The sequence below is a fragment of the Watersipora subatra genome, chromosome 1, assembly GCF_963576615.1.
Source record: "Watersipora subatra chromosome 1, tzWatSuba1.1, whole genome shotgun sequence".
Classification (NCBI taxonomy): domain Eukaryota; kingdom Metazoa; phylum Bryozoa; class Gymnolaemata; order Cheilostomatida; family Watersiporidae; genus Watersipora; species Watersipora subatra.
Window position 1 is genome coordinate 68,075,739 of NC_088708.1, and position 16,431 is coordinate 68,092,169.

Consider the following 16,431-nt stretch of genomic DNA (forward strand, 5'->3'; position numbering starts at 1 on the left):
GAGGTTGTTAAATACGCCGTGTATGGTCTGCCCGTGTCCACAGTCCTTAGCCTGTCCTCGCAGTCTCTCTCGGATGTGTAACAGCGCGGACCCTGGCCCCCAGTCATTTGCAACGGCTACATCGTTGAACTGCCTGATGAAAGCCTCTACATCGCTATTCCCGTCATATTCTGGGGCTCTGAATGTTTCTCTTGGTGCAGGGGGTCCCTGTGTTCCCTGGTTGACGAGCAGTCTTTCCAAGACACCTGTCAGTCGCTCTAGACCTCCTAGTCCCTCCGTTCGGAGAGCTTCCGGTCTTTCCGCGCTGCGAGTCCGTCTGGTCATACCTGCGTCGTCTTTTTAGTCCCTGTTAGTCGTCCTGTTGTGGGTTAAGCAAATCCCACTGCTGCCACCAGTGTAAAGGATCTGACTCTGGTAGCTGAGTCAGCTTTACTTCCTAACAAGGGAGTCGCAACCTGGGCTACTGTCTGACCTTGTCCGAGGCCTGATTGACCTGCCTGTGGCGGTCCAGTCAGTCCAAGACAAGAATCTAGTAGTCAGGCTTGCTCCGAAACCAAACCCCCGGCCTGCCTCTGGATCTCTATCCCAGGCTAGTCTGGATCCACTAATGGCTGGTCTTAAGACTGGATCTCTAGTGCCATGGCACACCCGATCGAGCCTAGACAAGGCCGTGGATCGCCTCCTAGCCTTCTTAGAGTCACCCTGGCAATTCCGTCTGTTGGTTGCACTGAGCCTGCTTGTACAATCGGTGAGCCAACCAGGCAGGCGTCAATAGAAGCAGTTCGTATGAGTATATAGCAGTTTATTATCGATATCTTCAATACAAGTATGCACAAGTATGAGTGGAATCAAGCACACCTTGCCTATCTACCGCGCTGGCTTATATAGCCAGCGCCTATAGTTTAGCTCCGCCTACCGATCTATTTATATCACAAAGGACATGCAAGATATAACAGGATTAGTATGGTTATGTAACAAAAAGGCAGTTCAGTAGTATAGTTATATAATAATAAAAAGGCAGTTCAAGTATGCGATAAAGGAAGTTCGAGAGGTTCGGGTAATTGCTAGTGCGGATATATATATATAAGTGCAGTAAATAATATACATGTATGTCCCGGTCCTCCACAATACTTTGACAGCATTACACTTGCTTGTTCAGGTGTTTGGCATCAAGCTGCATCAAGACGTCAGCTGTTGAAGTACTAATACTATCACGAGTATACATGTAATATCTCATTTTACTAAGAGGCTAAATTTGTCAGAAGTGCTCTCGCAGGACATGAAACTAATGCTGCCGTTGGAGACCACGCAGAAGAAAAATATACTGAATATCCGAGCAAATTATGAGACCATTATTTAAACTAAGGCTTCAGCTGTCAAAGATCAATATACCGTAAAACCTCTATTTGAATGCTATCTCTAGTTAAACGCCACTATAGGACAAGGGTTGAAAAATAGAGCACCATGGCATTCAAATAAAGGTTTTAGAGTAAGCTTTTATATCAAATTGAAATCAAATATCTGTATTATGCATTTCGAAAGACTGTTTTATACATGAAGCCGGGGAATAGATTTCAGAAACGTAATAGCCTTAAGATTTAGTAAGGTTAACTTCCTGTTAAGTTTTAAAACCTAATAATGGTAATAACTAGCTTTAGCTAATGAAATTCTTTTCTAAGAAAAATCTCATAAAGAGCTATTTCTCCTACTGACCTATTACAACTAAGGTATAGACAAGAATATTAACTATCAAAAGCACTTTTTGACTCCACACATTTGATAAAACAGACTAAAAAACAATAATTCAACTCGAAGGCCTTGTGCGTACATTCAGGAGATATCAGAAATAACTAATACAGTTGACTCCCGCTCCCCTAATACAATTGACTTCCGCCTTTTCAGGCTTTCAATTGTCCGTACAGCAGCCATGTCTGCTCAAACGATGGCAATTTGACTTAGGCCCTATATGTGTTTCCCCGGCAGATGACTTGAGTGACACATTTGCGTGGGAGTTTTTCACCAGATTTGTAATTGTTCAAACAATGTACCCGTGTCCGGATGATTGTCCGATGCAGCCGTATCTGTCCAAAGAATGACAACCTTGACCGATAGGTCTCACCACAGACATTGTTTGTCATTGTTACTGTTGCATGTATTAATACTATACTGCACCCTATTGCAGGTATAACCATATTTTACTCTCTCATGTATACTATATATGCATATTTTACCTTATCGTAGCCTAAAGGTGCAAACACACTAGGCGATGTTTAGTGCGATCTTGCGCTGCATGGCGCTAATCTGCGCTAGAACTCGCTCAGCGAGCTAATGGTGAGCGGTAACGCTAGACATTCTCTATCACAACTTTATCGCGCGGGAGATGCATTTCGATCGGTTGGTTTTTCTCGGAATGCAGTTCTATGGCTGGGAATGTTTTCGTATCGATGTTTGCCAACGTACAGCAACAACATTTGCTATTTTTTTACAATTGAAACATCATCAAAACAAACACTGAATTGTTCATAGATTTAATAAGACAACACCCAGTCCTGTACGACACAACACACAAGGTTTACAAAGAAACCCAGTTGAAAACCAACATTTGGGAGTCAATCGTTGTGCAGGTTGACCATCTTGAGAATATTAAATATTTATTATATTAAAAATAAAAAAGCTACTATATAGTAAACTATATATATATATATAAATAAAAAAATCATAAAATATTGCTGTTAAAAATACAACAATCGTTTTTTTCTTATGTCTTTTTGTAGTGAACAACCCATGAAAATGAGATAGACCTAATAACAAAAGCAGAAGTTATTCACATCGTTGCCTAGAAGACGCCATATTAACTTAAATTTATTATTAACTCCGAAGAAACAAATGATACAGAATTTTATTGGCAGTTTGTGAGCGTGCCCACGTTATCGTTTGCTGGTGAATTGATCAAGTGTGTTTCGGCACACGCCAGCGATATCTCCGTGCTCCTTATGACACACACGATAAAATCGCCTAGTGTGTTTGGACCTTAAGAGTATGTTTATGAGACAACATAGAAAACATAGGCTGCTTTATGAACAATGATGCACTCTATTTTCAATGTCTAGACATTTTCGATGTCTGGATTAGTCTGAACAAATTAGGGTTGTCTGCCCTTCCAAACTACTACCAACATATGTACCGATGACAGTAATACATTTATACTTTCAAATAGCTCGTGATGGCTGAAGGACTGTCCTACTTTCAGCAAAAGTAACACACAGAGACTTTGATTTCTTATTTGATTTGTAGCACATTACGGTTAATACATTCGTAAGAAGCTAGCTGGTTTTTTGCGGGAATTCCATAGGTTAATCACACTTGGCAATGATAACCGTCCTCCAACTGCAGTCACTCGCAATAACAAGGAAATATAAAGCAATTACTTTACAAATCATGGGTTTTCAGAGTCTCTCAGCTGATTAACTGTAAGGAATGCCATGTGCGTCAGAGTAAATGACGTGGCTTCCTCTCCTCTATCATATCATTGTCAGGCGTGATGCAGCCAAAAGTACCGTTTCCATTTGCATAAACAAGCCTGCGCCAGCCTTGGGTCTCCAGCTTTAGATATACTGATAAGATAGCTGCAAACATCCCGTCAGACTCCAGGCATAATGCTTGCTGCCAAGTTGGTGGCAGCGAGTTTCCTATTATACATGATTATGCATGATCTGTGCAGGTTGGAGGATAAGTTGCTACACCCCTAACTAATTTTATGAATATTTGGCAAGCTGTAGCATATTTTAAATTGCCTCTCTGAGCGCACGTGCCAACGCTATCTGTTAAAAGGATATGAGGTAAAGAGGCAACTGGCCTTGCTCTTCGGGAGTGTCTTTGGCATCCCTTTTTCTTACATAACATAAATTTCTTTAGGGTAACAATTCTTGCTTAACACGCTTGGTAAGAAGTACGTATATTCTGTTTTGATTTTTTCAACGGGTTATCATCTGTTTACATTTTTATAAGACTTAATCAAAGACATTTATAAACTTATTCGTCATTGTTTTAATAGTTTCTTTTAATTCTGTCGCAATATTATCATTTGTATCATTTTTTTAGCATGATTTACTACATACAGTTTGAACAATTATAAAGATAATCGGGAATTAAAAACATCAGATAAATACTTAACACATAGCATTGTAATAAAATACAGGCCTTTACAGGTATGTACTTCAAAAAACTAATTGACTGCATAATGCAGCTTTTATATTTGCAAATTGATAAATTAAACGCCTTAAATTTTTGTTATACACAATTTTCACATTATTGTTATTATTTTCATTTTTATTATTGGGTTTCATAAAAAATGCAATGATCCTTTTGCAAATTCAAGAATGGAAAAACATTAATGCATACTTTACATATAACTAAAGAACCATAGTTTTTCAATATTTTAAATTTTCATGATTTTTTTAACATTTGCTGCCTTGCTGCCATAAATACAAACAAACGATTCAAAAGAGTTTATAACTATTGCAAAAGAGAAACCTTATATTTCTATTCATGTTACTATCAGCTTTTTAGACTTTTATAACCAAATGTTAAAATCTTGATTTTAAGAAGTCAACCAATGATTTGTTGAGATTCCATTACATCTGCGCTAAAAATTAAATGCAGCCTGAATTTATGTGACTATCAACAGCTATTGATAGTCAAACGGAAATTGATACCTATTGAACAGAAATTGGGGATGTTTAGTCCGATTTAGAATGATAGAGATGGGTGTCTTAAAACCCATTGTTATCTAAATTCAGCCTTCCAAATAATCTGTCTTTTTAAAAGGTAGATAAGCTATTTAATATTGCTTATTTAAAAATGAGCTAGCTTGTGATAAAATCGTGCTTTTTGAGCTCATTTTTCTCAGCGTTCAGCCTATTTAAACATCGTGTAACAAGCTACCAGCAATTTTAAATAGTTTATCTACCTTTCATAAAAGACTGAGATTATATTGAAGGCTGAATTTAGATAATAATTAGTTTTAAGAGACCCATCTCTATCATTCTAAATTGGACTAAACATTCCTAACTTCCGTTCCTAAAAAGCTAGGCTACGTCACATATTTATGGGCGGAGCTTGTTGAGCCGATTGTGTTGTTTTTGAGATGGATATTGAAACGCTTTAAAAAAACCTTTTTGATTTTAAAAGTTAGTGAACCAATCTTTATTTTGAGCGTGTATTTTGATCAGCGTGTCTGGTCTACCTAGATAAAATGATAAAGGTTGTACGTGGCAGTTATGGTTTAACTATATGACTCAGAATCTGGAGGCATCTTCAAATTTAGTTTTCTGTTCTCTGGAACCATTTAGTACTAAAATTATATCTTTACAATAAATTGCGTTCGTCGCTTGTAAAATCTTGTTTGTATAAGAATGTTCCAGAATAGATATTTTGAATAGTTTTCCATGATCATAATTAGGAAAAGAAATTCTTAAAATAATTTAGTAAAGAATGAACTAGATCAGTCTTGGTGCTCTCATATCAGTTGGTGTCATTAGTTGTACTGGCCATATCGCAAGCAGAGTTGCTGACAGTAAGAGTTCAGATACATCTATGCATACATCTACATTAACATCTATGTATAGGTGTTTTTGCTATATTTGTAAATAATTTTGTAACCACCATTTAACCACCATTTGGTAACAGAAAAGAATTTCGTAGATCCAATTACTATAATAAGTTTGGCAGTAAAAATGAAACTTTTAAATTTTTAGCAAATAAAAGCATGCTGTTTTAGTAGAAAATATTGCTGGCTAACAGTTTTGCAAACGACAGCGCTACCTCATTGAAGATTTGCAAACGCATCAAGTGAACATCATTGGCAAAGACCAAGAGAAATGTCGAATGAGCATAATTTATGACTTGGACTGCTGAACTACACAGCAGGCAGAAGGCGCGCTCTAAACACTTTTAATGCCAAATATGCTAAGTAGGCAGCGATTTGAGTGAATAGCCAAAGGTCTATGTGCACTGCTGCAGCAGACTATGTACACTACTACAGATAGCTATAAACACTGCAGCAGACTATGTACGCTACTACAGATGACTACACACACTGCAGCAGACTATGTACGCTACTACAGATGACTATAAAAACTGCAGCAGACTATGTACGCTACTACAGATGACTATAAACACTGCAGCAGACTATGTATGCTACTACAGATGACTATAAACACTGCAGAAGACTATGTGCGCCGCTACAGATGACTATAAACTCTGCAGCAGACTATGTACACTACTGCAGATGACTATAAACACTGCAGCAGACTATGTACACTACTACAGATGACTACAAACACTGCAGCAGACTATGTACACTAATACAGATGACTATAAACACTGCAGCAGACTATGTACACTGCTACAGATGACTATAAACACTGCAGCAGACTATGTACACTACTACAGATGACTATAAACACTGCAGCAGACTATGTACACTGCTACAGATGACTATAAACACTGCAGCAGACTATGTACGCTACTACAGATGACTATAAACACTGCAGCAGATTATGTACACTGCTACAGCTATCAACCTTTATAGAAAAGCAAGTACAATAATCTTTTGGCTGCAACTCATATTATAACCATGAAAAGACATAAAATTGCTGCTTAAAAGTTCATTATAATTATAGGTTATTTTCAATTACTGATAATCTGGTATTTTGATACTAAAAAATGGTTGATGATGAGGAAATTAATGTGTGATGAGAAGCCTTTGTGTAATTTTTTTGAGATTTTGAATAGGTTTTCTACAAATATTTTAGCCAGAACGCAGTGATGAAGTTTAGCTGGTATAAAATACAGTGATATTTGTGCTACGAATAGTTTAGCCGTAAGAACATAAATTTTTACTATAATAAGAGCCATGTCTGTCCGTCTGTCCATCTGTCCGTCTGTCTGAAGCCAAGCTATGAGTGTTAGAGGAGAAAAGATTACACCGCACGGGTGCAACCTTAGGTGTCCGAGTTTTGCAGCCAGGTGCACTACCAACCTCACCACTGGACCACCTTGCAGGAATTACACATTATGGTGATATCTCAAGGCGCATGAGAGTGTGAACAAGCTAGAATTTACTAATTTTGGTGTTTTTGTTTTACATAATTATGGCGACTTCTATCGTAGCAAAGTGAATGGTTGGCAAAACTTGACCATTTTAACTCTGTGGCCACTTAAACTTTATGGTAACCCCAAGCAAACAGTTTTATAAAGATTTGGTTTTCAAAATTCTGAACAAAACAATGGTTTTTATTAGTGTAAAAATATGCAGAAATTTTTATCAAAAATATTTTTATGAAAAAGTTTCAATCATAGTTTTAAATTAAACAAACACCCTAGAAATGAGATGGACCCAGTTTGACCGAACAACTGAAAAGCGTTATTCACCAATTTTAAGTAAGGAACCAGTCAGAGGTGCAGGATAACTTTCTTTCCATATGACAGCAAAGTCCTTCCCTAATCTCATTTCATTTACTATACAAGAAAATAGAAATTATTTTTTTAAAGAAAGTTGTTTTTTCAATTTTATGCTAAAAAAATTTTAATAGAGCAAGCCGTTTGATAAAACATACTCTGCAGCTGCCTGTCTGGCTAATGCTAGCTTCGTTTTTTAGATTCAGTACATAATATATTTAGTAAGCGATCTCGCTAGAGTACTGAAACAACGGTTTATCTAGTGGATAGTTTTAACCTTAAAAGTCTTTTAAGAAAACAGAAAAAGAGGTAAAGCAAAAGAATACTTAAAAAGAAGAGTTTCATGAGAGATGTTTTAGATTCAACACAGGAACGAGACAAACTTTGCCAACCCTGTAATCATCAGATTTTCGTGCGCACACGCAATCAACTGTCCTGTGGTCAGCGAAACGCTTATCATAATAGGCTTTAATTGATAATTACTGCTTGCCTGACTCGTAATATTGACGTAGCCAGTAGCTTAACAGTCGATTGCTCAATACTAGTGTCTAAAATGCGTTTTCATAACCTCGATGCAGAAAACAATAAAGTTCAATGCATATCTTTAAAATTCTGCTACTCATGTTAACAAAACATTGCTTATCATCAACAAGCATCTCTGCCACAGAATTTGTATTTAGTGTCTTGCCTTATCGGCTCAAATCTGGGACAGTCAGTCCTTCAAAAATGTTTTATGGATGCGACTATGCGAAGCGTGACGTGTGCCCTTTGTGCGGCGTGTAATCAGTCGGTAGAGATTTCTTACAGTAGATTTAACAGCTTATAATCATGCGGCATAGAGATATTATTCATGCTATCAATAAGTCATCAGTGCAGATTTCCTACAGTGGGTTCAGAAGAGCGTAATCCCACAAAGTATAACGATTGTTTGTTGTTCTGGCTCATGGGTTTCCGCTGTGAAAGCCAATCAGTGTTGAGAGAGTTTGCATATTATGTATTGTTCTTGCGTGGTCACAGCTATCGACCCTGTTATGCACGCTGTATATCTCCAAAGAGACATTCAATTAAATAGGATGACCATTGCATGCAAGTATCAGTATATCGTAGCGCACTGAGCAGACAGCTCGTAGTATTAAAAATCTACCATGTCTGGAGAGGAAAGGCTCGACTGTAATGGAGATTGTGACTGCGCAGCGCATTCTCTGCACCTGCATATTCCTACATTTGTTGTCTCTAACAGGTGAGAGGTGGTCTTTTTTACAAGTAGCCATTTTTAGCAAGTCTCTAACAGGTGAGAGATGGTTGTTGTTTTTTCTGAAATTAGGCGTTTTTAACACTTGTGTTTTGGCGTCCAGGTGTTCTGGCAAATATGAAATAAGAATTCCTCAGCAATTATTTGTACTTCTGATAATCAAACTGTATGTGGAAGTTCCTTCCGTACTCCTCCGTCAGCTACCGATGATGTTTTGGTGCCCACCTGTAGTTTGTTAGCTCGTCTCTTCTCTTTCATAATGGTTAATAGCATTTTATTTTGCTACTAATTATTAACTAGTTCTATGCAAATATTTTACTTTTTTGAGATAAAGAAAATCGCCTCACCCATAAACAATTTAGCACTTTTGCAGGAAGACTCAACGTAACACAAAACAAATTGCAAGTTTACAAATATAGACGTCACACGAAAAAAACTGACTCGTTTAAACAAAGATTCACCTAGCTTATTGCTAAGGCGTTGACCCTTGCTATAATGCCAGATAAGATATTTGTACAATCTCTTGTGTGGGGCTGCTCTTTGTCTATTTATAGCGCTATTCTTCGGCTTGTATAAATTAGCAGAGGTTTTCACTTATTAGCACAACTGTACACAGTGATAAGGATTGGTGAAGTAAGGGCAAGAGAGCACACACGCTGTGACCCGCTTAGCTAGCTATAACGAGTTCTAGTCACCTCTGGTAGGATTGCATAAAGCAAATGGCATAATCGATATCTGGAGAAAGGATGAAGGAGATCAGCACAAACTCTCTGACTATGGAGTCAAGAAGAGGTTCAAAGGATTCGTGGAGTGGTCTTCCCTTGAGTCAATGTTCGAACAAAAGTCATGGTAGTCGCAAAGAAAGCAGTTGGACAAACAGAAAATGCTCTGCCGAATCAATCAATCGGAAATGTTCGACTCACAATATTCCAAGAGCGGACTCGGTCATCTCAAATGCTTCTTCTACTCTGTCCATTCCCATATTTAGGTAGGTCGAGTCCGTGCTGTTGAATTAGACATGGCTAGGGTCAAGGACACTGGTAGAATATCTTAGGGGACTGACTGGGAACTGTGACAGCCGAGTTGAAGAAGCCAGGTAACCTTTAGGCATTGGTTCATAAAGAGAGACTGAAGGCGTGTTAGTTGACAACAAACTAACGACGAGATTGTATAACTCGAATGCTATCGAGAATCCTTACTACGTCGGCAATTCGTACCTACACAAGGCAATCACAAAGCCCAATCTTGATTCAAAAGAAAAACATAAGGTATTTAAGGTTGCTGTACAATAGCTGACTTGGAGATATACGGTAACTTGTAATCAAATATTTTGAGAAAAATTCGATCACAGCTGGTACTCGATGGACCGGTAGTCGATGGTAGTTTGTTTACTTTTAGTGATGGCTAAAAGAAGTCAGTAAAAAACGATCGATAATACTATATATTATCTCGCTTGCTTTTAAAAATAGTTAATCGATGAGCCTAGTCATATGGTCATGCCAGCAAATAAGATGTACTCCTGTAACAAACCTACATTATACTACCTGTTATTGGGTATTAGGCTGTGGCAAATCGCTTCAAAGCGCCCGAGACAGATCGCATGCGATTATTGCGAGTAAAGTTGTCAAGACATGTGATTATGGGTGTGATTTCTGCAGTAGATGTTTTGAGGTTGCAAAATGTTTGATATAACTAGCCCTATTAATGTTCAAACAGTACAAAGATTTGAGTGTGCAGTAGTTACACTGCGTATACTAGCTACTAAACAGGGCCGATTCTATTGCTATCTTACCATCACAGCACAAACTACGTCTCAAAAGAAATTCATCTCTTTGTATTTGTTCATTAACTCTTTCATACATAGTTTTACACTCTCTATCGCTAATATAGGTTCATGCTAGTTAATTATTATCTTTACTAGTGAAGCTCATCAAAATCGTCATAAAGTGGCACTAGTGTGATGCTGTCTATATAGCCTATTTGGACACGTCTTCAGCAGTATCCATGTCAATGACCCAGTGTCAAAGACAATAACTAAATAAAAAACAACTGATACATCAGAAAATTAATATTATTCTAGCTATTGACTGAATCGGACCAGTAAAAACATCAAAAGCTGTTCTCACCCAGTTTTAGAAATCAACAATGTTGAAAAAATTCTGTTAGTAAAAGAAATCTGCCCTAAAATACCTGATCACAAGCAATAGTTGTGCTCTCACGAACTGACAAATATGGCAAGAGAAAATTTCAGATTACAATTCCCTTTATAAGTCGTAATACTAATATAAGGAGCAAAATAAAAATGAACATTTTCAAAATTGTGTAATGCATGTTATCGTCCTTGACATTTCTCTGGCATTGCCACTACTTTTATTGCTGTTCATCAATGCTCTAAATGGGCTGCCATAAAATGGTTTCATAAAAGGACAACCTAACACTAGTCGTGCACAGAGGCTAGATTTGAATACATGTACTTTGAATTTCGTGTACAGTGGCTTAATCCTAATACTGGTCGTGTACAGCAGCTATATCCTAATACTGGTCGTGTACAGTGGCGCTATCCTAATACTGGTCGTATACAGCAGCTATACCCTAATACTGGTCGTGTACAGCAGCTATACCCTAATACTGGTCGTGTACAGCAGCTATATCCTAATACTGGTCGTGTACAGCAGCTATATCCTAATACTGGTCGTGTACAGCAGCTATACCCTAATACTGGTCGTGTACAGCAGCTATACCCTAATGCTGGTCGTGTACAGCAGCTATACCCTAATACTGGTCGTATACAGCAGCTATACCCTAATACTGGTCGTGTACAGCAGCTATACCCTAATACTGGTCGTGTACAGCAGCTATACCCTAATACTGGTCGTGTACAGCAGCTATACCCTAATACTGGTCGTGTACAGCAGCTATACCCTAATACTGGTCGTGTACAGCAGCTATATCCTAATACTGGTCGTGTACAGCAGCTATACCCTAATACTGGTCGTGTACAGCAGCTATATCCTAATACTGGTCGTGTACAGCAGCTATACCCTAATACTGGTCGTATACAGCAGCTATACCCTAATACTGGTCGTGTACAGCAGCTATACCCTAATACTGGTCGTGTACAGCAGCTATACCCTAATACTGGTCGTGTACAGCAGCTATACCCTAATACTGGTCGTGTACAGCAGCTATACCCTAATACTGGTCGTGTACAGCAGCTATACCCTAATACTGGTCGTGTACAGCAGCTATACCCTAATACTGGTCGTGTACAGCAGCTATATCCTAATACTGGTCGTGTACAGCAGCTATACCCTAATACTGGTCGTGTACAGCAGCTATACCCTAATACTGGTCGTGTACAGCAGCTATACCCTAATACTGGTCGTGTACAGCAGCTATACCCTAATACTGGTCATGTACACCAGCTATACCCTAATACTGGTCGTGTACAGCAGCTGTTGCTGAATGTGTGATGGATTATTGTGTGCCAGACACATCTGATATGATAAGTTAGTTGTGACATTCTTTGAGATGCACGCAGTAAAATTGAAATACACAGAGAACTTGCTGCAACTATGGCCACTGGGTTAAGTGTAAGATATGCATATGGTATGTGCTGGTGGTAGTAGCAGAGGTACTGGTGGTTGTAGCAGAGGTACTGGTGGTTGTAGCAGAGGTACTGGTGGTTGTAGCAGAGGTGCTGGCAATGAACAGAGTTTTGATGTTTCTGGCAAGCAATCATAAAATGTATGAAAACATTGCATTATTATAATATTATATAGTATCCTGGCTGTCCATACGCCATGAGACATCGTCATGCGTAATAACCAACTACACAGATATTGCACAATGTGGGAGGGCAGTCGATTCGCGCAGCTGGCTGAGCTTAGGTATAGAGAACTGAAAGCCGTGAGCTCAATTCCCATTAAAAACAATATTTTTCCAAACCTATAAGTGTGCCTGTGGACAGACTAATGAACAAACACGGTTTTGTTGTAGTAAATATCATATTATGTAATATAAAAAGAAATCTTGCATTACTAATTTTTTATGCCAAAAAGTTCTCTGGAATCATTTCTTGAATGGCGCTATCGTTGTTCAGACCTTACTGTATATACACACTAGAACTTGCCTGCGCCACTACTGCTCCTGAGTGTTTATCGCCGTTTATATTATTACGTAATGTTTGCCATCATGTAATATTTGCCATCAGGATATATTAATTATGACCAGTAGATACCTATTATCGCATATAAATGTCATCATGTAAATATATGAATACATGGATATATAAATGTGAATATCATAAATAATAATGCAACAATTACTAATATATATGTTATATCATATTCAATATATATAATAAGATATATATTTAGAGCTATTACATATACAAGCATAACTAGATCACGAGAATATCTTGTGTATTGTTCTTCTCCTTACTAATGTCACCTGAGTAAAGAAAGGGACAACTACACAGGATTGAGCCGTAGGTATGTTATTACGCGGTTAATAACTATAGTACTAGTTGTGTGCAGCCGTCATTTTTCAATGTCTTAACAGAGTTCACAATATTATAGCATAACGAGATACACGTACTACTAGGTGTAAGTATTCAAATGAAGTAATAGCAGTACAGATATCTGAATGACTCAAAAAGTGCTGCAATAATCATGGAGCAAGACTCACCTTCTTGCTTTCCGTTTGTGAAAGTTGTTGCTTTTTACCACAGATGTGATGATCTTTTCAACATCTAACTTTAAAACTTTCATCGTTAGCGAGTTTTCTGTGCCTACTGATCTAAACTAAGCTGCCTACAATGATGTCGGTCCTTGTTTGGCTAAATAATGTGTATTTAAGACAAGATACTGCTGTTATTCCTGCTTTTTCCTATTCTATATTTCACTTTAAAGTAATTCAGATATAAACGGATTTATTGTAAATGATTTTCAAAATATCGAAACCAGAGCAAGATTTCTGTCACCTCACTCACAATTAAATATTTAATCAATAGTTAATCTTTCTTGTAGAACGAAAGCCATATTTTACAAGGATAATGTGAATAACAGAAAACATACATGCTGGCAGTGTGCAAACAATGATAATACCATGTATATTTATGGGTGTCACGTATTCTTCTAGAACTGCTGGGAGTATAAAAATAGACGGTCACAGTAAGTCTAATGTACTAATAGTAAAGGTCAAACATGCTGCTGAGGACGAACTTTATAGAAATAGGCAGTTTATAAGCTGCCTGTCTTGTTTCTTGTAAACCATTGCTACAAACACCTTCGAATAACATAATTGACCTGGTTAATGGGTGGCTGACAGACAAGTTGGGTCTTTGTCAGTGGAAACGTAACCTGTAGGCTACTGATGTTACTCATTTTAAAATCAGTCCCATTTTCCTTTGAGGTTTCTTCATGGGCACTCATTCAGGCCGGTTTACACCGCATCGTTCGCATTGTACTCTCAGCGATTATTCGTCAACTATGTGCACCGAATACTGATGGCATCGTCGAAACAATGCGTATATGTTAAAAAAGAATTGCAGCTGTCAAGCTTTCCTGGTAGTTCGTCGAACATCCATGACAGTCCGTGCAATTTGCACCAGTTCAGTGATGGTAATCGACTGTCGCAGTTAGCTTGACCTATATCTTTTTTCCATGGCAGCTGCGACAGGTCTAGTATTTCGTTGTTTCCAAAGATTGTTTCGTCGCTGCGAATTATTCGCTGATGTAAAAGCGGATTGATCTGTGAAAGTGTGAACATTGCTATCAGAGACATCACCAAAGTACCTATTGTGGGATTAACGCCTGCATACAGTGATATAGTGTAAACCATTGTTTACACTACTATTGGTCAATTTATTGGCCAATTTATTATTGATCAATTTATAAGACAACACCATTACTCAGCAAGGTGTTGTTGGTGAGCTCAGTTGTTGTGTGTAGCCATAACATGTGTCTACGCTAGGCAATTTTCATTCAAGTGTCGCCTGGTCTTTACAACATGTCTGTCTCCAGACTTATGGCGTACTGCTTGCTATACAGCTCCTAACTGTGCAGTTAAAAGTCTTCAGAAGCTTGCTATAGTTATATCAGCTGCTTAAAACTAAAGACTTGACCAATATCTGGGCAGAACCTTACACCTGCTGCTGTACTTAAATTCTTGAAAGAGATGTTCCTCTTGCAATCACCCAACGATGAGGAACGGTATCACAATTGGAATTTTGTGTGTAGCATGGTGGTCTTTGTCTGCCAATGCTGTTAGCAGACAGGAACTGTTGCTATAGGATGTCTTATGAGGTATTACCTGATATCCTCTCTAAAACAGGGTTGTAAATCTTTACTATAATAATAGCCGGGTCAGTCTGTCTGTCTGTCCATCTGAAGCCACGCAAAGTGCAAAACATTGTGTAGGAAAAAAGATTGCCTTGCATGAGAATCAAACTCAGATATTCCATTCTGTACCAGGCACACTACTAACTGTGCCACTCAACCGCCTTGCCAAACTGAAGAATAATTGTACACATAACTATTACAGTTGACGATACCTTACGGTGTGCCAGACTGCCAGCGTACTAGTTTATATAATGTAAGTTGGCTGTAATAAGAATATTCAGCCAATCGCAGCTGCATGTTTGACTTATTTAAAAAGAAAAAGCACTGAAATCTGCGTTTAAAAAAGATTTATAATAGATGATGTTGACTAGAAAAATTGAGTCATTTGTTGTGTTAGTCAAGAGATAGACTACACTTTATATAAGTCTGTAAAAGAGTCAACTAAAAATGACTATCTACGTTTAAGTCCCAAATCAGGCTTTTTAATGTTCACATTAATCATACATGTTTACCAATTACCACTATGATTCACGCTCGAAGACCACTGCGGTAGATCTCTTAGATCTGACTAGTAAGTAGGTATTATTTTTACTAATACACTTTCCACCAGAGAAGCTGTGTCCCTCTTGTCACAGAGAAGTCAAAAGTCAAAATGAATAAAGTGTTTCCTTTCGTCTTCCTCTGGTCTTCCTCTGCGCATGCTGCATACATAGAGCTAAACCACAGCCAGTTTTGTATGATCTTTTTAATCCCTTTTTAATATCATGATGTTACGGATATAAATAGTTCTGTGTATGTTTCCTCGCTTTCACTTTGACTGAAGTCAGACAATGAAGCCATAGACATATACATTCGTATGAACTTCAGCCCTGTGCAATGTCATCAAGCCATAGATCTATATATCCTCATTAGCTGCATCAGATTTTCCAAGCTTAACGCCCTTTTGCAGAGGCCCTTGTGTTGAAGTTAGCCACTGAGCTTATACTAATATGTAAACTATAGCATATAAAGGCTGTCATAATTTCTATGTTTTACAACGCGGGTTATAGAGCTAATGCTATCTAAGTCTTTGATCTGAGCGGATATAACTCATTTTCCCTTAAAAAGAAACAGGACTTCGCTATCGAGTTTCAGTTGAATTGGTGTCAGTTGACCAAAAACAAGCCAGTATTCACAGGCTGTCTGCGGTAGACAGAACTGCAGTAGCTGACATATTCTCTTCTCTCAAAGCCTGATGGCCTTGACACTTTTTAGATATGCATTAGGTTTATAATACTAAGGTCACTGGCAATCTTCTTCCATGCCATTATCGTCTGCTGTCGTTCATTGACTTTGGCCTTACAGCGACCAGTGATCATCTCTTTGTCATGGTTT

At 38.1% G+C, this 16,431-nt stretch overlaps 1 protein-coding gene across 5 annotated transcripts in view; it reads left to right on the forward strand.

Annotated features, from left to right (window-relative positions):
- The window catches only part of LOC137394436 (3',5'-cyclic-AMP phosphodiesterase 4C-like), a 96,547-nt gene that overhangs the window by 57,781 nt on the left and 22,335 nt on the right, over positions 1 to 16,431 (forward strand). The window contains exon 1 of one of the 5 annotated variants that reach the window (XM_068081171.1): positions 8,588 to 8,701. The exons of the other annotated variants lie outside the window; for them this stretch is intronic. Within the exon in view, the coding sequence (XP_067937272.1) occupies positions 8,607 to 8,701 (95 nt within the window). The 5' untranslated portion in view covers positions 8,588 to 8,606. Of the gene's footprint in view, positions 1 to 8,587; positions 8,702 to 16,431 lie in introns of those variants that run through there. 5 annotated transcript variants of the gene reach the window in all.